Source organism: Suricata suricatta, chromosome 11 (assembly GCF_006229205.1).
Source record: "Suricata suricatta isolate VVHF042 chromosome 11, meerkat_22Aug2017_6uvM2_HiC, whole genome shotgun sequence".
Lineage (NCBI taxonomy): Eukaryota > Metazoa > Chordata > Mammalia > Carnivora > Herpestidae > Suricata > Suricata suricatta.
Genome location: NC_043710.1, coordinates 108,565,697 through 108,592,795, shown reverse-complemented (window position 1 = coordinate 108,592,795; position 27,099 = coordinate 108,565,697). Strand labels below are relative to the sequence as shown.

Here is a 27,099-nt window from a genome sequence, read left to right as displayed (position 1 = left end):
AGTGGAGAAGGTCTCACGAGAACGGAAGCAAGTCTCGCGATTCTTGTTTTCTTCTCCTAGCGACGGACAACACGGCCGGTTGCTCCGAGTCGAAGCCCGAAAGTGGCCTGGCCTAGTGTTGGAGTGAGACTCCGGCCGTAGGCTGGGGTTCTTTCCGGATAGAAGAGACGGATTCGGAGGGGCTGCAGGTAATTGGCACTCACCCTGGCAGGACGAGAAGCCCCGTCCTCCCCCGCAAGAGCAGTCTAAGCGGACTCCCCTCCCTCCAACCCCCCGTCTCTTCCCATCTCAGTGACAACCGTTACTCCTCCCCTCCCTTCACGCCACCGGCTCTCGTCTGGCGTCCTTTACTTCCCAGGAGACTTCAGTGGGGTCCGATCTGCGAGACCCGGGTAGAGATAGGGATGATGCGCTTGGGACTATGGGATGGGCCCGGAAGACTGCAGTTTACCGCCTTTGCAGGTAGACAAGGGACTCCAGAGACAGAACTCTGCCTAGAGCCGCTGCGGCCCCGCCATCTCCCCCCGCCCCCCGACAGCCTTGGGGAAAAGTGCCCCAGCCTAAGGAGAGAGCTGCCTTTTCAGACGCGTACTGTTGTGCCCTTGCACGAGTATCTGACGGCTCTGGGAACTGCTCCCTAGGCTGGCTGCCGTTTCCCTCGACCCTCAGCCCGCCGGCCAGCAGTTGCTCAGTAAGCGCTGCGGCAGAGCGATTTAACTGCTTGACTTGGACCAAGAAGCCTTAAGGAAAATTTGAATGGGGGCAAAGGTTTCATGTAAAACTGGTGTCTTGGGTAAGGAAGAGCCACCACCGCTGGTTTGGAGTCCGCTCCCATCCTGCGATGTGAGCTGCGTCATGAGGTCCCTTCTCCCCCAGACCCAGACTGTGGAAAACCAGGACTACGATGAGCGTCTAGAGATTAACGACTCTGAAGAGGCTGGAAGTATTCATACTGCGGCCCCCAGACCTGAAGGTAAGCGAGGAATGAAAGGAAATGGCTCCCAGAACAAAGAGCAGGACGGATTCATGAGTGCCTCCAAGAGGTTCCTATGTTACAATAGCAAATGGTGGCTTGTAGAGTCCAGTTTGGCAAACACTTGGCCATCTTTCATAGTTTTTGTTTTTGTTTCTTTTGAGAGACAGAGACAGTGTGAGCAGGGGAGGGTCAGAGAGAGGGAGACAGACTCTGAAACAGGCTCCAGGCACTGAGCAGGCTGTCAGCACAGAGCCCGACCCGGGGCTCGAACCCACGAACGTGAGATGGTGACCTGAGCTGAAGCTGGACACTGAACTGACTGAGCTGCCCAGGCACCTCCATCGTTTCATAATTAAGAGGGGAGAAAACCCAGCCCCCCAGATGTAGAATCCTCCTTCAGCGTGACCAGTGTTTTCTCGTCACCAGTGGACGCTGGCTCTCAGTCTGCCAGGGATTCACGGTTTGTCTGTGTGTTTGTCTTAACTTCTCAACACTGTTTTTGCACAGTTTTGAAGATGCTTCCGTAACCTGCCCTTAACTTGCAATCCCAGTCAGAACCTCAGCGCAATATTTTACTCAGCAGACACGTTTCGAGTGCCTGCCGCGTGTCAGCCCTCTGCCTGGCACTAGGTTTACTGTATTAACACAGACACCGACCCTGCCGTCCTGCCGTCCTGATGCTTGTCATCACGGGAGTGACAAACGGATAAACAGACATAATAAGGACAGATGTGAGTGCACCGTTGGAGGCAGAGTTTGGTGTTACGGAGAATGAGGAGGAGTGGGATCTGTTTTGATGGGGGGCTCGGAAGACCTGAGGGGGCGGTGACATTTGACACTGCATGATGAGAAAAATCCAGATATTGAGGAGAAGTAGGCCAGGAAAAGGAAGCAGCAAGTGAAATGTGAAAAGGACCTCAGGCCAGAAAGAATTTGGGTTCATGTGAGGACTTGAAAGAGACCAGCACATGCAAGGAAGGAGTGGTAACAAAGGTAGGCAGGCAGGGGGTAGGCAGGGAGCCAGCGAGCTGGGGCGTAGTGACTTGGGTGCCGTGAGGAAGCCGAGCGTAGAGAGGAGAGGAATTCTTGCTGGTGGATTGGGTTTGGCTCTTGAGCTAGGAATCAAGGATGACATCTGGCGCCGTAAATGTACCGAACATTAAGTTCACCATTTTAGGGGCACCCGGGTGGTCCAGTCGGTTTAGTATCTGACTTCAGCCCAGGTCATGATCTCTCAGTTTGTGAGTTCGAGCCCCGCGTCGGGCTCTGTGCTGACAGCTCGGAGCCTGGAACCTGCCTCGGATTCTGTGTCCCTGTCTCTCTGCCCCTCCCTAGCTCCGTTTCTTTCTATCTCTCAAAAGTAAATAAAACATTTTTTAATAAACTCACCATTTTAATCATTTTTGAGGGTACGATTCAGTGGCATTAAGCCCCTTCAGATGGTTGTGTAACTATCTCTACGGTCTATTTCGAGAGCCTCTTCATCACCAGGAACAGAAACCACTGTTAAACAGTAACTCGCCACGCCCCTGTCCCTGGCAGCCCCTGGCGAGCTCTGTTCTCCTGGGTCTCTATGACGTCACCTGCTCTGGGCTCCCCAAAGTGGAACCATACGCTATTCGTCCTTCTGCGTCGGGCTTATTTCACTTGGCATGATGTTTTCGGGGCTCGTCCGTGCTGTCGCCTGGGTGGGTCTCCTTCCGTTTTATGGCTGAGTAACATCCCGTCGCAGGTGTGACCACGTTTTGGGGATCCGCTTGTCTGTTGACCAACACTTGGGTTTTCCCCCCTTTTGGCTATTGTGACTCTGCTGCGACGGACATGGGTGTCCGAGTGTCCGTCTGAGTGCCCGCTTTCGGTCTCTAGGGGACACATGCCTAGGCAAGGGTTCTGAGTGAACCTGCTTATGATCTTGCTGGCCGTTGACATTACACTTTGTTTTCAGTTTGGTCAACGTGGTAGGCTGAAAAATGGTGTTTAATTGGCATTAGTTTGATTTACATTTTTTAATGTTTATTTATTTTTGAGGGAGAGACAGAGTGCAAACGGGGAAGGGGCAGAGAAAGACGGAGACACAGAACGCAAAGAAGGCTCCAGGCTCTGAGCTGTCAGCACAGAGCCCGACGCAGGGCTCGAACTCACGAACAGTGAGATCATGACTGAGCCAAAGTCGGACGCTTAGCCGACTGAGCCCCCCAGGCGCCCTGCAGTAATTTGATTTACTTCTATCTTATGTCTGATTATACTTTTAGTTGTTCAGAATGTTGTTATTGCTTTTATGGACACTGAATCAGATTCATATTGTGACTATTACTTGGCAGGAGCTGGGTCAGCTCCTTTCACTTGAGTTTTGTCATTTGATCCCTGCAACTGTCTGGATGATAAATGTCCCTGCCTCCCCGCAGACGTGGGAGCACTGGGGCTCAGGCTGAGCCTCCAGTCGTGGGCTGGCTCTCACTCCGGCCTTCTATCAGCCCAGCACTCTTGTCACTTGGCCAGGTATGAACCTCATTCTACCAGTGTGTAAACTAAGGGCGGATTTTATATAATTTATATGAGGGCAGATGATCCACTAGTATGATGTCTGACCTGACGCCTCCCACACAGTCAAGCTGAGTACAAGTGTATCCGGAATTGAGTTGACAGAGCCATGACTAGAATTCAGTCTTCTGTCCTTTAGCCACAAAATAGAGCGTAACACATTATAAACCAAAGATATTTGTCTTTAAAAATATCTTACCTTCGGGCGCCTGGGTGGCTTAGTCGGTTGAGGTTCCGACTTCGGCTCAGGTCATGATCTCACAGTTTGTGGGTTTGAGCCCCGCATCAGGCTCTGTGCTGACAGCACGGAGCCTGGAGCCTGCTTCCGATTCTGTGTCTCCTTCTCTCTCTGCCCCTACCCTGCTTGCATTCTATCTCTCAAAAATAAATAAATAAACAGTAAAAAAAAAATCATCTTACCTTAACCTAAAAAGAAAACGCTTCTTTCAAGGACTTCTTGGCTCTGCCCAGCCTCCGGACAAGACCATGGCGGACGACAGCAGTGATGAGTTCGAAGAGGAACGTAACAAGGTGCAGTGTGATCCCCGGCTTCTCGGGGACTTTGCTGCGTGGAGCTGGATGTTAGTAGCTAGTTGGGGTGACAGTAACTTAACAGTAAACGTGTCTTTTTCTTTTTTAAGTTTTACTTATTTTTGAGAAAGAAAGTGCACATGTGCATGTGCACAGGTGTTGGTGGGAGGGGCAGAGAGAGAGGGAGACCCAGATTTAGAAGCAGGACCCAGCTCCGAGCTGTCAGCACAGAGCCCGACGTGGGGCTGGAACTCATGAACGTGAGATCATGACCTGCACCGAAATCAAGAGTCGGATCCTTAACGGGCTCCCAACAGTAAACATGTATTGAATACTCACCTCCGGGGGTTGGATTGGAAACCTTTGAGCTCGTGTAGGAAAATCGGGAGCAAAGAGCCTCAAGATTTTGACTCCTTCAGAGTGCTTGGGTGGCTCAGTCATTAAACATCTGACTCCGCTCAGGGCATGATCTCATGGTTTGTGAGTTCAAGCCCCGCTTCAGGTAAAAACATGAACCCCACTTGGGGTGAGCCCCGCTTCTCTCTCTGTCTGCCCCTTGGGAGAGTCTCTCTCTTTGCCCCTCGCTCGCTTGTGCCGTCTCTCTCTCTCTCTCAAAAAGAGATTTTGATTCCTTCAGGAGTCAAGCCTATTTCTACAGCTGACTTTTTGGTGAGAAATTTAATATAGGCACCGTTTTTACAAACTTTACTGATCATAAGAATCAACTAGGGTCCTTACGTTTAACAATGCAGACTTCCCGTCCCCACCCAGAACTACTAAATCAGAATCCCACTGAAGCCTGAGAATTTCTATTTTAAACAAGCACTCCCAAATAATTCTTATGATAAAGCAAGTTTGGAAGTCTGTTCATCATCAGCGTTTGTGATGCGGCCAGTATTTTGTGAAAAGGACTTTAGTTTTGAAGTTTTAAGACCCAGATGTCCCTTTGTTGTTCTACGAACCTGGAGGACTTCTCAGTTCTGGAAAGAAAGCAGGCAAGAGGTGTGCAGCTCAGGCAAGACCCTCAAGCTGCACACGGGCTCCACTCGGCGGCCACTTGGATCAGCCTGAGTGCGGTCTGGTGGTTGGTTACGTTTGGATTATCCTTCAAGAGCAGGAGCTTTGAAAACAAGTGAAGAAGGATAGTTGAAGTAATGCAAAAAGTTATAGTAATACAGACTGATTATAGAAAATGTAGCTTTTTATACAGGTCACATTTTATTTTTTTATTAAAATTTTTTTATGTCTATTTTATTTTGAGAGAGAGGCAGAGGGGGAGGGGGGGAGGGGCAGAGAGAGAGGAAGACACGGAATCTGAAGCAGCTCCAGGCTCCGAGCTGTCAGCACGGAGCCCGATGTTGGGCTCCAACTCACGAACCGTGAGATCATGACCTGAGCCGAAGTCAGACACCCAATCAACTGAGCCGCCCTGGCGCCCCAACAAGGTCACATCTTAAAGTAGTCCCACTTTGGGGCACCTGGCTGGCCCAGTTGGAGGAGCGCAAACTCCAAACCTTGGGGTTGTGACATTGAGCCCCGTGTTGTGTCGAGATTGCAAAAAAGTAGAATAAAAGAATTAAGAAAAGCAAAGTAGTCCCCCTTTGTGACTAGTGTGCTGTTTTAACATCTTACCCACAGACTAATTTGGACATTTGTCTGTGGCACGTGAAGCCTTTAGATCAGAGACGTGCAAAGCACAGCTTTGAAGACGCAGACAAAAGAGGACTGAGCGGTTTTCCTAAACCGGCCTCCTGATTTCACATATTCACCCTAAATTCTTCTAGCTTCAGCATGCTGTGGCCAATATTCAGGACTCGTTTATCTTTCCAATTCGGTGTGCACCCAGAATCAGGGAGGATCTGTTTTCTAGTAACCTCTAACTTGGCCGTCAGTATTCGTAAAAAGCTGCCTTTGCCACAGGGCTGCCCACGTGGCCAAGCGAGGCTTTGGCAGGTTTTGGACTGAGGGGACCCTTACGCACACCGGTGAAGCGGAGGCGTGGTCACCGAGTACATTCCGCAGCTGCGTGTCATCTGTCACACACACACTAGTTAGTTACACGCATCTTTATCCGTGTGCAGTACATCGGAGCCCGCGACCGAAAGCAGTGCTGCTGTCCTGTAATACGTCAGTGGTCTAAGCCAATAGTGGTTTGGAAGAGAAACGTTAAGTAATTTTTAAAACCTCGGTATGAGCCATCTGGCGTATGGAAACCAAGCTTTCAAAACCCACTCTTGGGGCACCTCTGGCTCAGTTGAGTGTCCAACTCTTGCTCCTGGCTCCGGTCGTGGTCTCACGGTCGTGGGGCTGAGCCCCACGTCGCGGTCCCTCTCCCTCTCTCTCTCTCTCACAAGAGCTATAAAAAAATTTTAAAACTACTTTTATTTTTTTAATTTACCAATTATCAGTATTTTTAAGTAAGCTGTATGCCCAATGAGGGTATCGAGATTGAGAGTCGCATTGTCTACCGATTGAACCAGTCAGGTGCCCTCAAAACCTACTTTATTTCTTTTTTTTAAAAATGTTTATTTAGAGAGGGAGAGGGAGAGTGAGCGCCCCGGGCAGAGACGGAGAGAGAGGAAGAACCCGAGCAGGTGCGTGCTCAGTGCACGCAGCCCAACACAGGGCTTGATCTCACAACTGTGGGAACAGGACCCGAAACAGAATCAAGAGTCAGGCACTTAACCGACTCAGCCACACAGGTGCCCCAAAATCGACTCCTAAAGGAGACCAGTTGGTCACCCCTCAGGTCCTGAGTGAGGGCACGCCGCAGGCCCCAGGCCGCAGGGGCAGAGACCCGACCCCGTCCCGGATGCCTCCGGGGGTCTCCAAAGCAGACTCCTCCTCCCAGACTTGAGAGTGTGGGCGGTACTTAGAGGACCGGAAGCTCGGGCTGTAGGTTGCGATGCCAGGGGCGGAAGAGGCTCTGACCTAAGACCTGACGCTCAGCCCTTGGACGGGAACGTGGGCAGGGCAGGTGCCCGCTGAAGGGCAGTGTCTGAGGAGAAAACTCACGCCTCTAGAACTGCTGGTTGGAAGTCAGCGACGGAGCTGGTTCTGGGCAGCCTGGCACATTAAGCACTAGATTGCCTCCCTGTGAGCCTTGTGAGGGTTAAGGTTCCCCTAAAATTGCCTTCCGACTCCATCTTCCCCCATTTCCTCCCAAAAATAATGAGTCAGAGAGCTGCCTTCCCCTCTTCAGAAGTGTCTGACTTGGAGAGTCGGAGCTGGAGGTCTGGGGGCTCCCGGGTAAGAGGGGCAGCAGGCCTGGAGGAGAGCGCCCCGGTGCGGTTCTGGAAGCGCGGCCCGGGCCCTGGCTGGGCGGGAGGGGCCTGCGGGGCAGGGCCGCCCTGGCCCGGTGCCCTGGGCGCGCTGACCTCTCTCGGGCGCCCGCCGTCTTTCCCAGGAGAAGCCGCCCTCGCAGCTGGCACCTCGCCGGGGCTTCAGTGAGAACGAGGAGGACGAGGACTCGTCTGAGACGGACTCCGAGGACGACGAGGACTCCGAGGAGCACGGGGCGCCCCTGGAAGGGTGAGGGGCCGCCCCGCCGGGGACCCAGCGGCCCCTGCTCTCCGCGCGCAGGATGGCAGCCCCCCCCCGTCCCGCGAGGTCACGTGTGGCTTCTCGAGGGTTCGCTGAGTCCCTCTGGGAGGTGGCGCTCACCCTCCGGGAGGGAGCCGTCGTGTAGCAAGAGAGAAAGTAACATGTATGTGAACGCCCACGCACTGCTCTTTGGCGAGGAAAACCTGTGTGCTCGGAGAAATTCGGGCTCGGGCTCAGATGGTTGTTGGAAGCGGGGAGAGAAGGTGCTCGGGAGCCCGCACCCCTGCCCCGAGGCGCACGGACCTCCTGGGGCGCCTGGGCGGCTTCGGCTTGAGTGTCGGTTGACTTCAGCTCAGGTCCTGATCCCGGCCTTGTGCGGTCAAGCCCCTCGCGGGCCTCCACCCTGAGCACCGCGCCGGCCTGGAACTCTCTCTATCCCTCCCTCAGCCTCTCTCCCCCTCCCTTCCCTCTCTCAAATAAAAAAAAATCTCACCCTCTTCCAGCCCTTGGGATAGATCAGTCATGACCCACCCCTGCAGGCTTTACTCGAAGCGGATTCCAAGGCCCATCCGCCCGCAAGTACCATGACTGGTTAAAGCAATGATGGTGTCGCCGGTCAGTGGGCTGCTGGCCGTGCGGCACTCTGTGCACCGTGAAGAACAATCTCCAAGAGACCGTGTTAAATTTTTTTAATGTTTATTTATTTTTGAGAGAGGGAGGAAGAACGTGAGCAGGGGAACGGCAGAGAGAGGGAGGCTGAGGACCTGACGCAGGCTCCAAGCTGTCAGCACGGAGCGCGACGCGGGGCTCCAACTCCCAGACCATGAGATCATGACCTGAGCTGAAGTCGGACACCTGACCGACTGAGCCGCCCAGCTGCCCCTAGACAGGGTTAAATTTTAAAAAGGTGTAGAAGACTGCGCTGTGCTGCCGTGGTGTGAAACCAGTACCGCGCAGACTATTTCTAGGAAACGCTAGAAACTGATTCCGGTGACTACTTTGGGGAGGGGACCCTGGCGGCAAGGGAACCAGGGGAAGTAAGCCACAGCTTCTCACTGCGTTCATTTTGTGCCTTTCCTTTTATGTCATTGGCATGTATCACTTATTAAATAGAGCAGTTTAATTAAAAAGTTACCTGTGAAATGTCCACCTACAGGTGGACACTAAGCAAACGGTTTAATCCCAGACTAACTTCTCATGTTTCCCAATTTACTCCATGGTCCCATCCTCTTTTCATAAATTATATAATCTAGGGAAATGGAAACTTCAAGTCAATTCTATAATTGACTTTGGGCAGGTGGGTGGCCCAGTCGGCTGAACACCCGAGTCTTGATTTCAGCTCAGGCCATGATCTCATGACCGGTGAGAGGGAGCCCCGCATCAGCACCGCCGTCAGCCTCACTCCGTCTCTGCCCCTCCCCCTCGCGTGCACTCTCTCTCACAATAAATAAGTAAACATTAAAAGATAATGATATATTTAGGTTTTTTGCTAAGCTCCCCTCCCCAGAACTTTGTTAATAACTTTCCATGTCACTTATGTACTTTACCAATGTTCATTACGTTTTACTTAATTATAATTAATGTGTTCTGTTTTGGGGTGAGTTTTTTTTACTGTATACATTTCCTATATTCTGTATTTAATAACTATACAATATTTGGGGGCACCCAAATGGCTGGCTGAGTTGGTAGAGCCTGCAACTTAATCACTGGGTTCTTTAGTTCAAGCCCCACATTGGGCGTAGAGCTTACTTAAAAATTAAAAATAATAACTGTAACACATTCAAATTGACATCCCTAACCATCTCTTAAGTATTGGATATTTTAAGGGGTGCCTAGGTGGCCCGGTCAGTTAAGAATTGGATATTTTGTTTCTAAATTTTTACCTGTATAATGTGTTAAGGGCACCTGGGGGGCTCAGTCAGTTCAGCGGTTCAGCATCTGCCTTCAGGTCAGGTCACGATTTCACAGCTGGTGAGTCTGAGGCCTGTGTTGGGCTCTGCACTGAAAAGCAGAACTTGCTTCAGATCCTCTGTCCCCTGCTCTCTCTCAGCCCCTCTCCTGCTCACACACTCTCTCTCTCTCAAAAACAAACATTAAACAAATCCTTAAAAAGTAATAAACACTGTTAAAAACATTTTTTTTTTTTTTAAGTAGGGCTCCAGGCCTAGCGTAGAACCCAAGGCAGGGCTGAAATCATAGAGATGAAGACCTGAGCTGAGATCACGGGTCAGAAGATTAACTGATTGAGGCACCCAGGCGCCCCCACTGTTAAAAACATCTTTGATGAGGCGCCTGGGTGGCTCAGTCGGTTAAGCGTCCGGCTTCGACTCAGGTCATGATCTCACGGTTCATGGGTTCGAGCCCCACGTCGGGCTCTGTGCTGACAGCTAGCTCAGAGCCTGGAACCTGCTTTGGATTCTGTGTCTCTCTCTCTGACCCTCCCCTGCTTGCACTATCTGTCTCTGTCTCTCAAAAATAAATTAAAAACATAAAAAAAATTTTAAAAACCATCTTTGTAAAAATTCCTGTTTTTCTTTTTTTTTTTTATTTATTTTTGATACAGAAGAGAGAGCATGAGAGGGGGAGGGTCAGAGAGAGGGAGACACAGAATCTGAAACAGGCTCCAGGCTCTGAGCTAGCTGTCAGCACAGAGCCCAACGTGGGGCTCGAACCCACGAACGTGAGATCTGACCTGAGCCGAAGTTGGAGGCTTAACCGACTGAGCCACCCAGGCGCCCAAAATTCCTCTTTTTCTTGGGGCAATTTATTTTCACGTCAGAAATTGAAATCTCATGTTGTCAATTACACCTGAATTTAAAAAAAAAACAATCTCATACCATATTTTCTCTCCATCCCTTTCCTTCAAAAAAGGGAAACAAAACTAATGCTGCATTCTAAAGTGCTTAAAAATTGTTGCCCACTTTCTGCAACTCTTTTCCTCTTCATTGGCAGCGATAACCAAGCTAATTATAATCCATTCTAACGTGGCCTTGTGCACCTGCCAGGACCAGGAGAGGCCAGGGCGGGCGCGGCAGAAACGGGGTTCAGGGCTGCGGGGTCTGCGGGTAGTGAGGGGCCGGACCAGGGCTCAGCCACCCCGCTCTCCCCTGGTCCCCTGGCCCCGTCCCCTCCCGCAGGGCCTACGACGCTGCAGACTACGAGCACCTGCCGGTTTCGGCTGAGATTAAGGAGCTCTTCCAGTACATCGGCAGGTGAGCGCGGCCCCCACCCCCGGCTCCCCACCCGGCTCCCACCTCTGCTCCGAAACGGGGCTGTTCTCCGCGGGTTTTTTACCCTGACCAGTGGGGTCCATTTCTCTGGCTTCCCCCACCTGATCTTGGCAATGTCTCCTAGGTACACCCCTCAGTCGATCGACCTGGACCACAAACTGAACCCTTTCATTCCTGATTTTATCCCTGCTGTGGGGGACATTGATGCGTTCCTAAAGGTACAGGTGAAACGTCCTAAACATGAGTCCTTCGCGTTTCTTCGGACCCCTCTGTTCCTCTTAACTTGGCCAGCACCGGCTACCTTGACGTATAGTCGTCATTTCATTGGCGTTCTTAATCTTGCTCTCCAAATACCATCCAGTGTATTAGGTAATACTTGATTCTATCATTATGTTAAAAATCTGTCATTTATTTGCCTCCTGATGATCAGCTTTGTATTTAAGATCCTACAGACGATGTGTCTGTGAGGCCGTGGCTTAGTGCAGCGCGGTGTGCGGGCCTGCTTCCCAGTACTCCAGTAATGAGGCCCCAGAGACCTCCTCCTCTTCAGCTGGCTGCAGACCACAGACAGGCCTGTTCATGCCCCGCCCCCAACTTCTTCCTCTTTCTTCCTTTCTCTTAACCAGGTCCCACGTCCTGACGGAAAGCCCGACAGCCTTGGCCTGCTGGTACTGGATGAGCCTTCTACGAAGCAGTCGGACCCTACGGTGCTCTCTCTCTGGTTGACCGAGAATTCCAAACAGCACAACGTCACAGTAAGATGCCAGCCTTGCCCAGGTGCCGGCTGGCGAGGGCGGGGGGCCCGGCATCTGTGCAGCCAACTTCCCGTCTATCAAAAGCGATGGCTGTGGTCTCAGGCCAGCCCTCGTTTTTAAAAAGTTTTATTGAGATACAATCCATTTACCATGAAACTTGCCCTTTCAGCTTGTAAGGTCAGTGCTTCGCAGTGTATTCACGGAGGTTTACGGACATCACTGCTGTCTAATTTAAAAACATACCTTGAGGCGCCTGGGTGGCTCGGTCAGTTAAACGTCTGACTTGGGCTCGGTCATGATCTCGAGGTTCATGAGCTCAGGCCCCCATCAGGCTCTGTGCTGACAGCTCGGAGCCTGGAGTCTGCTTCAGGTCCTTGGTCCGCCCCCCCTGCTCTCTCTCTGCCCCTCTCCTCCTCCTCTTTGTCTCTCTCAAAAATAAGCAAACTTTAAACCCCAAAAACAAAGCAGCTGCACCATTTTACTGTTCCACCGGCCACGACGGAGACTTCCAGAGTCTCCACATCCTCTCCCACACTTGCTCTTGTCTGTCTCTTTAATTCCAGCCGTGCTGGGGCGCCTGGGTGGTTCAGCTTCTTAGGCATCCGACTTTGGCTCAGATCATGATCTCACAGTTCGTGGGTTCAAGCCCTGCATCCAGCTCCACGCTGACCGTGTGGGCCTGCTCTCTCTCCCTTCGTCTGCCCCTCCCTGGCATGCACACTCGCTGTAAATAAATAAATTCATAAACGTAAAAAAGGCAGTGCAGCCACCCGAGTGGTGTGAGGCGCCATCTCACTGGTCGGTCCTGTCCTGTCCGTCCACTGCTTCCGACGGCTCCAGACAGTTTTACCAGGTTTTCCTCTCGTGGTCACGTGGCTGCGGTCGGGATAGCCTCTTCACCCCTACCTGCTGTTCAAGCAGCAGCTCCGTGATGACCCTCTGTTAAAGTAAGTGAGCTGTTGGAGACCGTCAGCCCGGGCCTCCCCTTTTCTAGCAGCACATGAAAGTAAAGAGCCTAGAAGACGCGGAGAAGAATCCCAAAGCCATCGACACATGGATCGAGAGCATCTCGGAACTGCACAGTTCTAAGCCCCCTGCCACCGTGCACTACACCAGGTGAGGAACCCGCGCTCGGCACCGCGCGGCCCTTGTGTCTGAGAAGAGGCCGCACAGGCCGAGGACACGCTGGATCAACCCGGCGGCCTCTGGCCGAGAGTGCAGACGTAAACGCGGTGGTTTGTCTGGTGTTCCCTCGCCAGTCCTCCAGGCCCCGGGCCCCGGAGCAGCCTGCCCGGTCTGTGTTCTCCTGAAATCCCCACGAGGCAGACTGACCCCCGCCCTCCATCCGAGTCTCGTCCCCCAGAGTTGCTGGCGTGGCCGGTTACCTGTCCTGGCTTCCTGCTCATGCTCACCTCCGGCTTTGCAGGCCCATGCCCGACATCGACACGCTGATGCAGGAGTGGTCCCCAGAGTTCGAAGAGCTTTTGGGCAAGGTACGTGCAGCGGGCAGGGGCCACGGAAGCACCCAGTGTGTGCGTGAGGTGCAGGTGGGGGAGGGCAGAGGGGGGAGGCTGTCTCAGGCCGGCTCCGGGCCCAGCAGAGAGCCTGACGTGGGGCTTGATCGCACGACTGTGGGAGCATGACCTGAGTCGAAAGCAAGAGTCAGACACTCAACCAACTGACCCCCTAGGTGCCCCTAAAGATTTTCTTTTTAATTTTTTAAATGTTTTATTTATTTTTTGAGAGAGAGAGAGAGCATGAGCAGGGGAGGGTCAGAGAGAGAGGGAGACACAGAATCTGAAGCAGGCTCCAGGCTCTGAGTTGTCAGCACAGAGCCCGACATGGGGCTTGAACCCACGAACGTGAGATCTGACCTGAGCCGAAGCCGGGTGCTTAACCGACTGAGCCACCCAGGCGCCCCAAGATTTTATTTTTAAGTAATCCCTACACCTCACATAGGTTTAAATTTACAACCACTTAGTGGCTCAGTTTTTAAAACTTTTTTTAAAGTTTTTTCTCACACATCCGACGCTGGACGTCTGAGGGCACGTTCTCAGCCGAGGCGACTTCTTGCAGGCCCCCCCTTGGGCCCCCCCGTGTCCGTGCCCCGATTTGCTCTTCGTGAGGACAGCGGTTACAGATTAGGATTTGCCCTGATGACCTCACGTTAGCTTCACTCTGTCTCTTGAGACTGTGTCCCCAGCAGTCTTCCTCGGGGACACTGGGTGTGGGGACGCCAGCACGTGAACGGTGGGGGGCACAGCTCGGCGGTGACAAGGCCTTCAGAGGGGGTGCTGGCCCGCCCCCCTGCGGCTCTGACTCGGCCCGGCCCCCAGGTGAGCCTGCCCACGGCGGAGATGGACTGCGGCCTGGCGGACTACGTCGACATGATCTGTGGTGAGTCCCCCGTCCCTCCCGGGCCCGGCTCTGGAGGAGCCGTCGTGGGCTGGGAAAGGCCTGTCGGCCCTGTGAACAGCCTCTGAGTCACGGCCGTCCCTGGGGGCCGGTTTGCTGTCGGGCAGCAGAGAAGGTGGCGTGTGGGCTGCGGTGACCCGCGGCCAGGAGCTCAGCCCCCGGAGCCCAGCCCAGGTCCCGGCTTGGGGGGCTGGGCTGCCCTAGACGAAACGCCCGTGACCCCCACTCCGGTCGGCTTACGGGCTCCTGGTTTCAGCCGTGCTCGACATCCCTGTCTACAAGAGTCGGGTCCAGTCCCTGCACCTGCTGTTTTCCCTCTACTCGGAGTTCAGGAACTCACAGGTGAGGGCCAGCGAGGGCCGCGCCGCCCTTCTCAGTCGGAGGGGCCATCACCCCTGCAGCAGGGGCGGGGGGGCGGGCCTGGAGGGTCCCCCAGGGGCCCTCCTTCCTGGGAGAGAACCAGGTGGCCTAAGGGATGGAGGCAGGGCAGAGGAAGAGAGGCAGGGCGGATTTCTAGCTGGTTTTCAAAGACAGCAGCAAGGAATTGTTCTGAAAGGGGGCCCGGAAAAAAGTGGGGCTTTCGGGTTGTGAGGAGGTTAGTTCTCGCTCAGCAATGGCAGCCCACGGGCCACCCTCCTGCCCTCTCCTCTTTCCTCGCAGCATTTTAAAGCTCTCGCTGAAGGCAAGAAAGCATTCACCCCTCCGTCCAACTCCGCCTCCCAAGCCGGAGACGCAGAGACCCTAACCTTCAGCTGAGACCCCCACCAGGGCACTCTGTTCCAAGGCTGTGCTGGCTGCAGAGACCCAGCCGCCAGCCACGTGGCGTCCCTGACTCGGGGACGTGTGCGCCCCTCGCCCTCTCTGCCAGAGAGCATGGCGCGTTCCTCCAACGGCTTCTGCCTCCCTCCGGTTTGGAGTCAGAAGGATTAGGATGCCTGGGGCTCCAGGGTGCTCAGGCTGGGTGGGAAGCTCACGAGATGTTCTTTTTGACACAGTGACGGAATTGTGTCCTTTATTTCCTAAAGTTGGTTGGCAAAGATTTTGCAAATAAAATGCTGTATCTTTCAGGTTGTCCTGCTGTTTTGTAATATGAAAGAGAAAAGACAGGGGCTCCTGGGCGGCTGAGTCAAGTTAAGCGTCCAACTCCTGATTCTGGGTCCGAACATGGTCTGTGAGATCGAGCCCCGCGCCAGGCTCTGTGCTCCTTCTCTCTTGCCCTCCCTGGCTTGCATGTGCCCTCACCCTCTTCCTCTCCCTCTCCCCCTCCCCCTCTCTTTCAAAATAAGGAAAACATTTAACGAGAAAAAGACAGAGGCACCTATGTGGCTCAGTCGGTTAAGTGTCAGACTTCGGCTCAGATCATGGTCTCTTGGCTCCTGAGTTCGAGCCCCGCATCGGGCTCTGTGCTGACAGCTCAGAGCCTGGAGCTGCTTCGGATTCTGCGTCTCCCTCTCTCTCTCTCTGCCCCTCCCCCATTTGTGTTTTATTTCTCTCTCTCTCAAAATAAACATAAAAAAGGAAGAAAAAAAAAAAGACTGAGCACCAGGCAGAAAGAAGGAACAGGCCTAGTAACGGCTTAAGTAAACAGCGGCTTCAGCGAATCAGCTTGTGAAATGAGATCAGACCCCAGCCCCCCAGGGCGGCGTGGAGGGCGGTCTGGCCCTGCCGGGACTTGGGTTCTCTGGCCGCGGCCCCCAGGGAGCCTGCACACGCACAGTGCAGGCGCAGGCGATCGCGCCTGGGCCCCGGGCGGGAGTCACGGCAGTAGAGATGGACAGACCCGGGAACCTGACCTTGGGGGCTGTGCCAGCCAAGTGCAGTCAGGAGGTCCGAAACCACGAGTTACTTCTGAGAAAGCTGTGAACTCGGGAGGTCGGTCACGGTGTCAGCAGGCCCGCGGGGCAGCAGGGGGAAGGAGAAGCGAGCTGCGGGAGGGAGAGGTTCCAGGGGAGGAGCAGAAGGGTCCTGCGTGGTCCTGAGGGGCTCGGGGTGCCACCCTAAGGCGCCGAAGTGTGCGCCCCTCCCCCACCGCTGCGGCCTCCGTGAGCAACGGCCGCTGCTGCCTCCCGTGGGCATGGGCAGCGGGCGGCCAGGGGCCGGGGAAGCTCCAGAGGAAGGGGAGGGGGTGAGAGGCGACTCAGATGACCAGCTTCGGGGAAGCCAGCAGTGCTCGCGACAGGCTGGACGCCGGGGCAGAGGCAAAGGTTTTGGCCTGAGCAGCTGAAGGGATGAAGGAGCCAAGCACTGACCTGGGAGGTGGGGCAGGAATGGATGCGGGTCAGGCCCGCATCGGGCTCTGCACTGACGGTGCCGAGCCCACTCAGGATTCTCTCTCTCCCACGCGCTGGCCCTCCCCTCCTCACCTGTGCACTCTCGCTCTCTCTCTCTCAAATAAATAACTTTAAAAAACGCTACACCGTCAGCACAATATAAATACAGTAAACACACAGGAGGGAAACGGTTTCTGACGGACTCGTAAACCAAGTGCGATGTTCACATCATGCCTCAGTGTGAGGAGCAAGGACACAGGGCTCAGGCCCCGCCCCGACGTCACCCTGGGCCCAGGCGCTCTGCCCGTGTAACTCAGGGAGAAGACACAGGTGCGGCGGGACCTCAGACTCTCCATCACGTTTCCAGGCAGTGAGCAGACTGCCTTCTTTGGCCGGGGCGAGACTTAGCGCCAATAAATACACTGACCTTGTCCACGGTAGTTACGTTCTAGAACGCCACCGCAGACACCCAATTAGCACACCCTGAGCATTGCTCCTAGGGGAAATACGAGGTTAGGTTTCTTGAAATAAAAATTTTTTAACGTTTGTTTATTTTTGAGAGAAAGAGACAGCATGCAAGCAGGGGAGGGGCAGAGAGACAGGGAGACACCAAATTCGAGGCCCCAGGCTCCGAGCTGTCAGCACAGAGGCGACGCGGGGCTCGAACCCACGAACCACAACATCATGCCCTGGGCTGGAGTCGGGCGCCCGGCTGACGGAGCCCCCAGGCGCCCCTGGACGTCCTTCCTCTCACAACGCCCCGCCGCGGCTGCTGCCCCCGGGCTCTCAACCCTCCGAACAAACTTGAACACAGTGTTTACTTCTTCACTCTCTCCTTTAACCCTCGACAGTGACGGCGGAAGAATAATACGTTTTAGCAAGAGGTAAACCAGCAGGGTAGGTAACAGGGAGGGAAATGACGGTGATTAGACCGCAGCCGCCCTGGAAGGCGGGTGAGTGGTCACTGTGCAGGGCCGTGAGGGGGGCCTGGACGCGGCCGACAGAGACCAGAAACTGAGAAGCCACTGACACTGCAGAGCCCTGGAGAGGGTCAGGGAGTGAAAACGCCAGATGTTGCTGATGACGTGTGCAGGGTGAGGCGGAAAACAGGAGAACTGGTCTAAGGTCTAGAAGGATCGGATCCCAGAAACGTCCGCGTCCCTGCTGCCCACCCCTCCGTCCCAGCAGAAGACGGAGGCTCCGGACATGAGGACACCAGGCAGTCTGAGGACAGCAGTAAAGGGCCGTCTCGAAAAGAAGAGGTCACTGTAGAGGAAGGAGCCAGGAGGCCCTCAGCCCTTCCCCGCCTGCACCTCCAAAGCAGAATATTGGGGGGTCCTATCTGGGCAAAACGATCAGCCAGAGAGAAAGAACTTGTAGATACTGACAGGGAGTCTCTCTGCTCTCATCTGTGTGTGTGCACCTGTCTGCAGCCCTCATTTTAAATGTACACGTACAGCCAGAGACCACCAGACATTTGAAGAAAACCAGAAAAATAGAGACTAAAACCAGCAGACCAAAGGAAGTCAGAGAAACAAAGCAGGTCACTAAGAAAATTAGCAATAGTATTCACAGAGCAGCAGTTCTCAAACTTGGCTGCACATTAGAATCAACTGGAGAGCTTTGATTGTTATTTTTTTTAAGTTTATGTCTATTATTTTTGAGAGAGGGGGAGTTGGGGAGGGGCAGAAAGAGAGACCCCCAAGCCAGCTCTGCACCACACCAGCCAGAGTGGAGCCTGACGTTTGACTCTGACCCACGCACTGTGAGATCATGACCTGAGCTGAAATCAAGCGTGGGACACTCAGTCAACCGAGCCACCCGGGTGTCCCCGTCTGGAGATCTTAAAAAAAATTTTTTTAACATTTATTTATTTATGGAGAGAGACTGAGCACGACCCGGGGAGGGGCAGAGAGAGAGGGAGACACAGAATCCGAAGCAGGCTTCTGGCTCTGAACGTCAGCACAGAGCCCGACGCGGGGCTCAAACTCAGGGCTCATGAGGTCGTGGCCTGAGCTGAAGTCAGACGCTTAACCAGCTGAGCCCCCCAGGTGCCCCTGGAGATCCTTTGAAGAAAAGTCTCCTTGCACGGACAGCACACCAGACTGATTAAGTCACACCCTCCGGAGGATACAGGAATCCATACTTTTCCTAAACTGCTCAGATTATTTCAATATGTAGAAAAATTTGAGAACGGCTGTTGCAGAGAGATGAGCAGATTCTACATCCCTGAAGTCAGGAGACTTAATAAAAGAAAATGAAGTGAGAAGATACAACAATTATAAACATCTATGCGTCTAATAACAGAGCCTCAGAACACATAAGGCAGAAGCTGACAAAACTGAAGGGAGAAACAGCTGTGCAGTCAGAGCTGGAAACTTCCCACCTCACCTTCAATACGGACATAACACTGAGACAGAGGGAGAGGAGGGGCCAGAGGGCTTGAACCGCACAGCGGCCTGACCAGCTCCCATGACAAAGGGAGAGCACCGTCCCCAGCGACGGGAACTCCACTCCGCGGGCGCACACGGGCGTCTTCCAGGAGAGGCGCGACGTTAGGCCACAGATTGAGTCTCAACAGGTGTCAGAAGGTAGACATCACGCCGAGTATCTTCCCCGACACGAGATGAAGTCAGAAATCAACAACAGAAGCAAAACTGAAAACCCCACAATTTGGGAAAATCAAAGAATATACTCTGAACCAATGGGTCAGATAAGAAATCACAAGGCGGGGGCGCCTGGGGGGCTCAGTCGGCTGAGCATCCGGCTTCGGCTCAGGTCCTGATCTCACGGTTCGTGGGTTCGAGCCTCGCATGGGGCACTGTGCTGACAGCTCAGAGCCTGGAGCCTGCTTCCGATTCTGTGTGTGTCTCTCTCTGCCCCTCCCCTGCTCATGAGCTGTCTCTCTCTGTCTCTCAAAAATAAATAAATGTTAAAAATTTTTTTAAAAAAAGTTCTCAAGGAAACACTAACTTTACAACCTGAGGAACTAGAAAAAGAACAAACTAACCCAAAAGTAGCAAAAGGAAGGAAATAATAGACATTAGAGCAGAAATAATAGAGATTAGAAGAACAAAAAAAACCAATAAAACCCAAAATTGGTTCCTAAAGAGTAACAAAACTGAAAAGCCGTGGGGCCCTGGCCTGCTCCACCAGTTCAGCATCTGACTCATGATCTCTGGGGTCATGAGTTCAAGTCCCACGTTGGGGTAGAGTTTACTCAAAAGAAAAAAAAAGGGCCTCGGTGGCTCAGTCCGTTAAGCCTCTGACTCTTGATTCGTGGTTAGTGGGTTTACGCCCACGGGCTTCACAGGGATGTTTGGAACTTGCTTGGGATTCTCTCTCTCTCTCTCTCTCTCTCTGCCCCTCCTCCTCATCCTCTGTCTCTCTGTCTCTCTCTCAAGAAATAAACTTAAGGGGGCGCCTGGGTGGCTTAGTCGGTTAAGCCTCTGACTTCAGCTCAGGTCAGGATCTCATGTTCGTGGGTTTGAGCCCCGCATCGGGCTCTGTGCTGACAGCTCGGGGCCTGGAGCTGCTTCAGATTCTGTGTCTCCCCCTCTCTCTGCCCCTCCCCACTCATGCTCTGTCTCTCTGTATCAAAAATAAATAAAACATTAAAAAAAAAAGAAATAAACTTAAAAAAAGTACCTAAGATCAAATCATGCAGGGCCTTCTAGGCATAATGAGATTTTACAGAATAAATCGCTGGTGAGAACTTCACTCACCAGAGCCGTGCGCAGCCCCTGGTACAATGGCTTCAGGGTGAGCACAGGAGCTTCCTTATCTTTTGATTTGGGGTTGGACCAGGTGACTTGCGCCTGGAGGCGAAGAACAAGAACTTGTTAACCTAGTGACTTAATAAAATGAACACATTTCTAGAAACATAAAACCTACCAAGACTGACAAACAAAGTTTGAAAGCCCTGCAGCTGGTAAGGACACAATCAGCAATCAGCCTTTTAAAGTCAAAGCAGCAGGACTGCTGGTTCCGAGGCAGTGGGGATGAGAGACGCGAGGGAACTTTTATTTTCAGTTTAAATAAACTGAATAAAATTTTCTAAAAAGTTGAATACACATAACATGAAACTCGCCACTGCAGTCCCTCTCTACCACACGAGTCGGCGGCGTCAGGTGCATTCAGTGGCCACCGCCGCCGGCACCTAGCTGCTGAGCTGGGCGGCATCCCACATGGAAACTTCCTTCCCACTAAACGTCCCCCCACCTCCTCTCCCCCACAGCCCCTGCTAATGGCCCTGTGTTTTGGTCTCTATGGAATTGCCCAGGCTAAATACCTCATAAGTGGAATCACACAAAATGTGTCCTACCCTATGCGGTTTAGTTCACTTGGCATAATGCTTTCTAGGTTCGCCCGCCTGGTAGCACATGGCATTTCCTTCCTTTTTAAAAGGCTGAATAGGGGCGCCTGGGCGGCTCCGTGGGTTAAGCGTCCAGTTTCAGTTCAGGTCATGGTCTCACGGTTCATGAGTTCGAGCCCCGTGTCTTGCTTTGTGCTGACAACTCAGAGCCTGGAGCCTGCTTCAGATTCTGTGTCTCCCTCTCTCTCTGACCCTCCCCTGCTCACACTGTCTGTCTCTCAAAAATAAATAAAAAACATTAAAAAAAAAAGGCTGAATAATATTCCATTGCGTATATGCCACATTTTCCTTACCCATTCATCTGCTAAAGGGCATTTGAGGTGTTCCCAATTCTGGCGGCTGCAAATAATGCCATTAAAACTGGCAGGTAAAACCTGAGAGACTATTGAATACTGAACAGGAACTGAGGGTTGGAGGGGGAGGGGGAGGGGGAACAGAGGTGGTGGTGACGGAGGAGACACTTGTGGGGAAGAGCACTGGGTGTTGTATGGAAACCAATTTGACGATAAACTATTTTTAAAAAACCTGGCATTTAATAACTATTTGAGTCCCTGCTTCATTTCTTTTTGGGAATAAACCCAGAAGTGGGATTGCTGGGTTAACTTTTTTTTTTAATTTTTTAAAATGTTTTATTTTTGATACAGAGAGAGAAGGAGACACAGAACCAGAAGCAGGCTCCAGGCTCTGAGCTAGCTGTCAGCACAGAGCCTGACGCGGGGCTCAAACCCACAAACGTGAGATCTGACCTGAGCCGAAGTCGGAGGCTTAACCGACTGAGCCACCAGATGTCCCATTTGATGATTTTTAAAACTACAGCTTTATTGGGGTGCCTGGCTGGCTCAGCTGGTGGAGCATGCAACTCTTGATTTCAGGGTTGTGAGTTCAAGCCCCATGTTGGGGGGGAGAGCTTACTTAAAAAAGAAAACTACAGCTTTATTGATATAGAATCTGTATTTCATTAAGCTCACCCTTGTAAAGCTCAGCGGTTTTGGGTCTATTCACAAAGCTGTGCATCAGTCACCACGAATTCCAGAACATTTCATCACCCCAAGAAGAAACCCCATGTTCAACAGTGACTCTCCCCCATTCTTCCTCCCTCCGGTCTCCGGCAGCCACTAGCCCACCCTGTCTGTGGGCTTGCCCCCCTGGGCATCGCATGTAGAAGGGGCCCCACACGGTCCTCGGTTCGGCCTCACTGAGCGTGGCTGCCAGGCTCACTGGGCTGGAACCGACGGCCTCTGCCCTCCGTAAGGAGCAGTCTCCGTCCGCATCTTCTCAGAAGTCTTCCACCAAATCCTCCCAGGGGCCGGGGACTCAAGCAAGGAATGAGGAATCTGGCCCTGGGGTGGGTCCGGAGAACCGGGACCCTGGTTTGTCCCATCGCAAATGCTCCAAGGATGGGTCTGCAGGAAGAGCCCGAGAGCCACCGGGGGATGCGCAGGGCTCGGGGACCCCCGCAACGGAAACAGCAGAGGTCAACAGAGCGGACAGCAAGGGAGCCTGACCTTCAAAAGCCCTGGGGCCACCGAAGCCGCCTGCGTACAGAACCACCAAGGCTGGGGGCCCAGTGGGCGGCTCAGATGGCTGAGCATCTGACTCTTGGTTTTGGCTCAGCCTGTGATCTCGCTGCTCACGAGTTTGAGTCCTGCACTGGGCTTGCTTGGGATTCTCAGCCTCGGTCTCAAAAATCCCTCCCGGTAGGGGGCAGCCCCAGCCCCTCCCGTGGAGGAAAATGCCCTTCCGAACAAGAGAGAAGGGAGGGAGGGAGCCGGAAACTGCAGAGCTATGCACGCCCGTCTTTGTGCACGAAAACAGAATATAAATCTGCTTTCAAAAACTTCATCCCTTGTCTAGTCTTTTCTTTCCCTTAACGATCTTCCAGAACAAATACGTTTCGGGAAATCCCAGCCTAGCCCGAGCCTCAGCACGGCTTGGCCACGCCCCTGTACACGGAGGGTCCGTCAGCGGAGCCTCGGCCCCGGTGACAACGGCTCTACTGAGATAGAAACCAGCCTTGCCGCGGAGACGGGGTAATTAAAGAAATAACGTCATTTTAAAAACTAAAGTATCTGAAGCAAAAAAGGTAAAACGCTAAGATTCAACAGAGGAGTGGGTACGCAGGTGTCTCCTCTATTTAATGTGTGACTTAGCGGCTATGGTTTAACGCCGCACACGAAGAAAGGAAACAGACACTTAACATTCACTCAGTCAAGTTTATTAAATGTACCGTGCGCTCCGCACTGTCCTAGGCAGGTAACGAGAGAAATTACAAAACAAGATGTCAACAGGGGAAAAACATACTCTGCACTGGATAGTAACTTGCAATCATTTCCATGTTACTTTCCGAAGAGTTCTTGGATTGTCTGTGGTGTGGGTCCCCTCTTCCTCCATGTCCCCCATGTCCCCCTAAAGCTGCTAGCTCTGTTAGTAACGTGCCGCCAGGACCGTCCCTGAACAAGAGTGGACAGGAAGAGCGGCTTCCCGTTGCGGAGGCAGTCGGGGGCCGGTCATGGGGTCCCAGGTGGGGGAGACATGGTGAGAGGGAGGCCATCGGCCCTGAGGGCTCGGGGCACTCACGTGCACCCCAAGAAGCCAGCCTTGGGGAAGCAGAGAGGACCCAGAGGCCCTCACTTACCCCCTCCCCGGGGGTTGTGCTTAAAGTGCGAACGCGGTAAGAACCGAGGCCCGGCCACATGCGGTCTTGGGGCCCAGGTCTTGGGGAAGGCCTAGTGCCCAGTGAAGAAACGGGAGAAGGTCCACCGTCCGACCTAGAGGCCCACGAGGCGGCGCAGACAGAGCAGGGCTGAGAGGAATGCAGCAGAAGGGACTGGTCGGGGCCGGGCCCCTGCCCTCGGGCCGGGGGTGGGTCCCACAGCTCTCGGCCCGAATTTTCCCTGAGGGAACAAAGCTGCAGGGCACGGGGAGGAAACTGGACATGCAGGGCCCTCCCTGTCCCCGACCGGGCATGCCCCATGCCTGCTGTTCAAAGTGCCAAGGGTCCTGGTGAGAGACACAGAACAGGCCCAGGCCGGCGGGGCCGCCTGCGCACAGCATCCGTGAAGGCCCCCAACCTGAGTCAGAACAAGGGGCTGAGGTCCAGCTCCCAGGAGAAGCTGTCACGTGGGTGACAGAGGGGACCGCAGCAAGCAGCGTAAGCAGAAGCAGCAGCGGGATGACCTGGCAACGGGGCTGGGCAGAGGCTGCCTTGGAGGTGGGGGGAGGGGCCCACAAGCCAGGAGGGCACCCCTCTCCGATCGCACCCGGCTCAGAGCCAGACCTCGTCACTGCTCACGCTGGACACTCGGTAGATATAGCCCAGCATTGGGAGCCTGATGAAACCTGCGAGGTCAAAGACGCCGTGGGTCTCAGTGACCCTCTCTGCCCCTTGGAGACCAGAGGCCTCTGCCGTAAGCACAAGGGCTGGGGCGCAGAGGAGGGGGCCGCGGGCCCGGGTCCCCATACCTCGGCTGGTAAGGAGGCCACCAGGCTCGGGGTCCAGCAGCTCTGGCCGGCTGCTGCTCTGAGCCATCTGCCGGTCTGCAGGTTTCTCTGCTGGGGGACAAACGGGGCAGTGCCCAGGATGAGGAGTGTGCCTGATGGGGCCTAGCCCCTCCTGGTGCCAGGGGCAGACAAAGGGTGTACCTCTGGAGTCCGGAGTGAGGTCATTGAGCTGAAGGTTGGACGGGAGGGACATGTTCTCCCGGGGCAGGCGCACGTTGTTGAGTTTCAGGTTGTTGGAGTCACTGCAGGTGGGCGGACAGAGCCCGGCTCATGCCCTGGCTTCAGCAGGCAGACTCCTGCTTGGGGGTCCGTTCCAGAACCAGCGAGACCCCCGCTTTCCAACCGTCCACGTGCCGCTTCTCAGTTCGGCCCGCCCACCCGAGCGCCCCAGAAAGAGTTACCTAGAGATCAGAGACGGGCGCCGGGAGGGGCCTGGGGAGAAAGAAGCCCGCGCTTTCTCAGGCTGCCCACTCGCCCTGGGCTCTGCCCCGATGCCCTTTCAGACCCAGGGCCCTGAGGCAAGATCTCGCCAATGCCCAGCCTCTGGGACGGACTGGGCTTCCAGTGCTCAGCCCCGGGTCGCATCTGGTTTCACCCACGGCCGTGCCCAGGGAGACCCTGTCTGCCACTCTTCAGGGGACCTGCCCCGCCCCACGCGCTGCCCTCGCCGCTCCTCCCCCTCCTGGATCTGACCTACCTTTTGTCTTCTTCTCTTTCCTGCACACCAGGCAGGCCACCAAGGTGCTGAACCCCAGTAGCGTGCCCAGGGCCAGCCCCCCAGCCAGGACGACGCCCAGCAGCGGCACCTCCACGCGGGCGGCCAGGAGCCCTGCAAGTCGCCGTCCGGTCAGTTCTAGGTGGGCGGCCCCGGCTCAGGGCGCTACAGGCCCCCTCAGCCCTCCTTGCCCGAGGCGGGCGGCACAGCGCCCCCGAGACTCACCCGCAGGGCCGGCGCTCGGCCCCTTCCTGTACTGTGACCCTGCACCCCCTGAGGCTTTGCGGGGCCAGTCGCGGGCCGTGCTCACCCGGGGCCGGAAGCGAGGCGCTGGTGACACCCACGGCGTTGGCGGCCACCACGGACAGGTTGCGCGCCAGGCTGCGGAGCTGCAGCTGCACGGTGTGGTTAGTGAGCCAGGGGTAGCTCTGGGCATCCAGCACCAGGAAGTCGGACGCGTTGACCGTCACCGGCCCGTCCTGGTCGATCCAGGTCACGTTGGCGGGCGGGTTGGCACGCACCAGGGCAAACAGGACAACCAGGAGGCCTGCACCCCGCGCTTCCGGGTGCTCGGCCCCAACCTGGGCGATCTCTGGTTCAACTGGTGCAAAGCAGAAGCCAACACGCTCTCGCCACGGCCCCTACTCCTTGCCCGACCCTCCCAAACCCAGGAGGGAGCCGGGGGCCTGGACGTCCCCTCCTGGAGGCGCAGGGACACAGGACGGCTGGGCCTCCCTGAGAGGCAGCACTTGGTAGCGACTGACAGTATAGACACGAGAACCAAACTGCCCGCATTCAAATCCTGGCTCTGTTTAGGAATAAGACTACAGATAAAGCATTTAGCCAATCTGTGCCTCAGTTTTCTAACCTGTAAAATGGGGTAACAGTAACCACCACCTCAGGATTACCGTGAGGGGGATGTGAGTTCATACTTGAGAAGTGAAGGGTCTGTTAAAGGCTCTATCGGACCTCCTGCCTGCTGGCAGCCGGGGCCCCAGCTCAGAGGCACTCACACTGCACATTGAGGATGACGGAGGCATTGGCCGACCGGCCACTGCCGGGGTCCTGCAAGGAGCAGTTGAGCTCGTGCTGGGTCCTCTGGGCAGTGACCGTGAAGGTGCTGGTGCCCCCGGAGAAGGCCTCGCCGCCCGCGCTCAGCAGTCTCCAGGTGCTGGCCTCCTGCAGCCGACCGTCCAGGTACCAGGCCAGGCGGGGCGTCCCAAGCCCCCCTGCCACCCGGCAGGTGAAGGCGTGGCGTTCGTTCTCTCGGAGTGCCCTCTCGGCCCAGGTCTGACCATCAATTTGTGGTGCCAATTCCCCCCAACCTGGAACACAGCAGAGGGCTCTGGGGAGAGCTGGGGGAAGGTCGGTACTGGGGTGCTGGGGCCTGTGACCAGCACGACATCCGGTTACAGAGGGGCAGAGGACCAAGGACCAGAGCACCTGGGTTCCCTCACCAGGAACTGGCCGGACCCTGGGGCGGTGGGGGACAGGAAGCCACCTCTGGTATCTGCGGCCTGAAGCGGGTTCCCAAACCCAAGGTGCAGGCAAGAGGCGGGGAGGGAGCTTGCCCCCAGGAGCGCTCGGCCACGGGGTAAGCGGGGGTGTACCTGAGCTCAGAAGCGCTGGCAGGAGCAGCAGTGTGTGCGGGAGGGCGGCCGGGCCTGAGGGCCCCGCCATGGTGCCTCAGGCCCCGGCCCCAGGCTGCCGAGAGAAGCGGGCGGGCCTCGGCGTCGGCCCGTGACCGCACGCAGGCGCGGCAGTTCCTCCAGAAACAAAAATACACCGTGCACCGACGCACGAACGGAGGCTGATCCGCCGTGGCGGGGACGGGACACGAGGAGCCCAGCGCAAGGGCCGGAGGCCGCCCAGCACCTACCACCCACCTCGCGGGTTCAGAGCCGGACGCCGCCCCAAGGTACAACCGCGAGCTGACTCGCGGACGCAGAGCGCGCGCGCACGCGCACACGCGGCGCAGTACCCCTCCCCCAAGGGACCGTCCCCTGGGCCCCTCCCTCCGTCCCCCGTTTACCCTGCCGTCTTTGGCCCCACGCCCCCTTTCCCACCCTCCGGGGACCAGGCGGAAGGGGGCCGGAACGGCCGGGGTCGCCCTGTAGCCCCGCCCTGTGGCCGCAGGCTGCTCACCTGGCGCCCTCCCCACGCTCCACCCGAGCGACTGCGGCAGCCTGCGGGGCGGGGCCGTCCGCGGCCAATCAACGGCCGAGCGCGCACGCCCCGCCCCGCCCC

The 27,099-nt window shown here is 55.1% G+C and overlaps 3 protein-coding genes across 13 annotated transcripts in view; 1 reads left to right on the top strand and 2 right to left on the bottom strand.

The window, feature by feature from the left end:
* Positions 1–19: 19 nt before the first annotated feature.
* Positions 20–15,058, top strand: IFT46 (intraflagellar transport 46). Of its 2 annotated transcripts, none has more exons than XM_029956189.1 (12): positions 20–188; positions 877–973; positions 3,969–4,048; positions 7,455–7,579; positions 10,729–10,803; positions 10,946–11,039; positions 11,448–11,576; positions 12,574–12,692; positions 13,003–13,069; positions 13,913–13,973; positions 14,248–14,333; positions 14,652–15,058. In XM_029956189.1, the coding sequence occupies exons 3-12, from the start codon at positions 4,004–4,006 to the stop codon at positions 14,745–14,747; spliced, it is 897 nt and encodes a 298-aa protein (XP_029812049.1). In that variant the 5' UTR covers positions 20–188; positions 877–973; positions 3,969–4,003; the 3' UTR covers positions 14,748–15,058. The 2 variants fall into 2 exon arrangements, with proteins under 2 accessions (XP_029812049.1, XP_029812048.1); XM_029956188.1 differs by having other exon boundaries at positions 12,571–12,692.
* A 7,771-nt stretch (positions 15,059–22,829) lies between these two features.
* TMEM25 (transmembrane protein 25) lies at positions 22,830–27,057 on the bottom strand. Of its 10 annotated transcripts, none has more exons than XM_029956503.1 (8): positions 26,998–27,057; positions 26,463–26,618; positions 25,866–26,177; positions 25,078–25,453; positions 24,835–24,966; positions 24,279–24,379; positions 24,099–24,188; positions 22,830–23,975 (listed from the first exon to the last, which is right to left on the bottom strand). In XM_029956503.1, exons 2-8 carry the CDS (start codon positions 26,530–26,532, stop codon positions 23,902–23,904), a joined length of 1,155 nt encoding a protein of 384 aa, XP_029812363.1. In that variant the 5' UTR covers positions 26,533–26,618; positions 26,998–27,057; the 3' UTR covers positions 22,830–23,901. The 10 variants fall into 10 exon arrangements, with proteins under 10 accessions (XP_029812363.1, XP_029812364.1, XP_029812366.1 ...); XM_029956504.1 differs by having other exon boundaries at positions 26,463–26,556; positions 26,998–27,051; XM_029956506.1 differs by lacking the exon at positions 26,998–27,057 and adding an exon at positions 26,885–26,908 and having other exon boundaries at positions 26,463–26,556.
* The window catches only part of TTC36 (tetratricopeptide repeat domain 36), a 4,198-nt gene continuing 3,637 nt past the window's right edge, over positions 26,539–27,099 (bottom strand). Inside the window, exon 4 of the mRNA XM_029915706.1 lies at positions 26,539–26,556. Within this exon, the coding sequence (XP_029771566.1) occupies positions 26,539–26,556 (18 nt within the window). The remainder of the gene's footprint in view (positions 26,557–27,099) is intronic.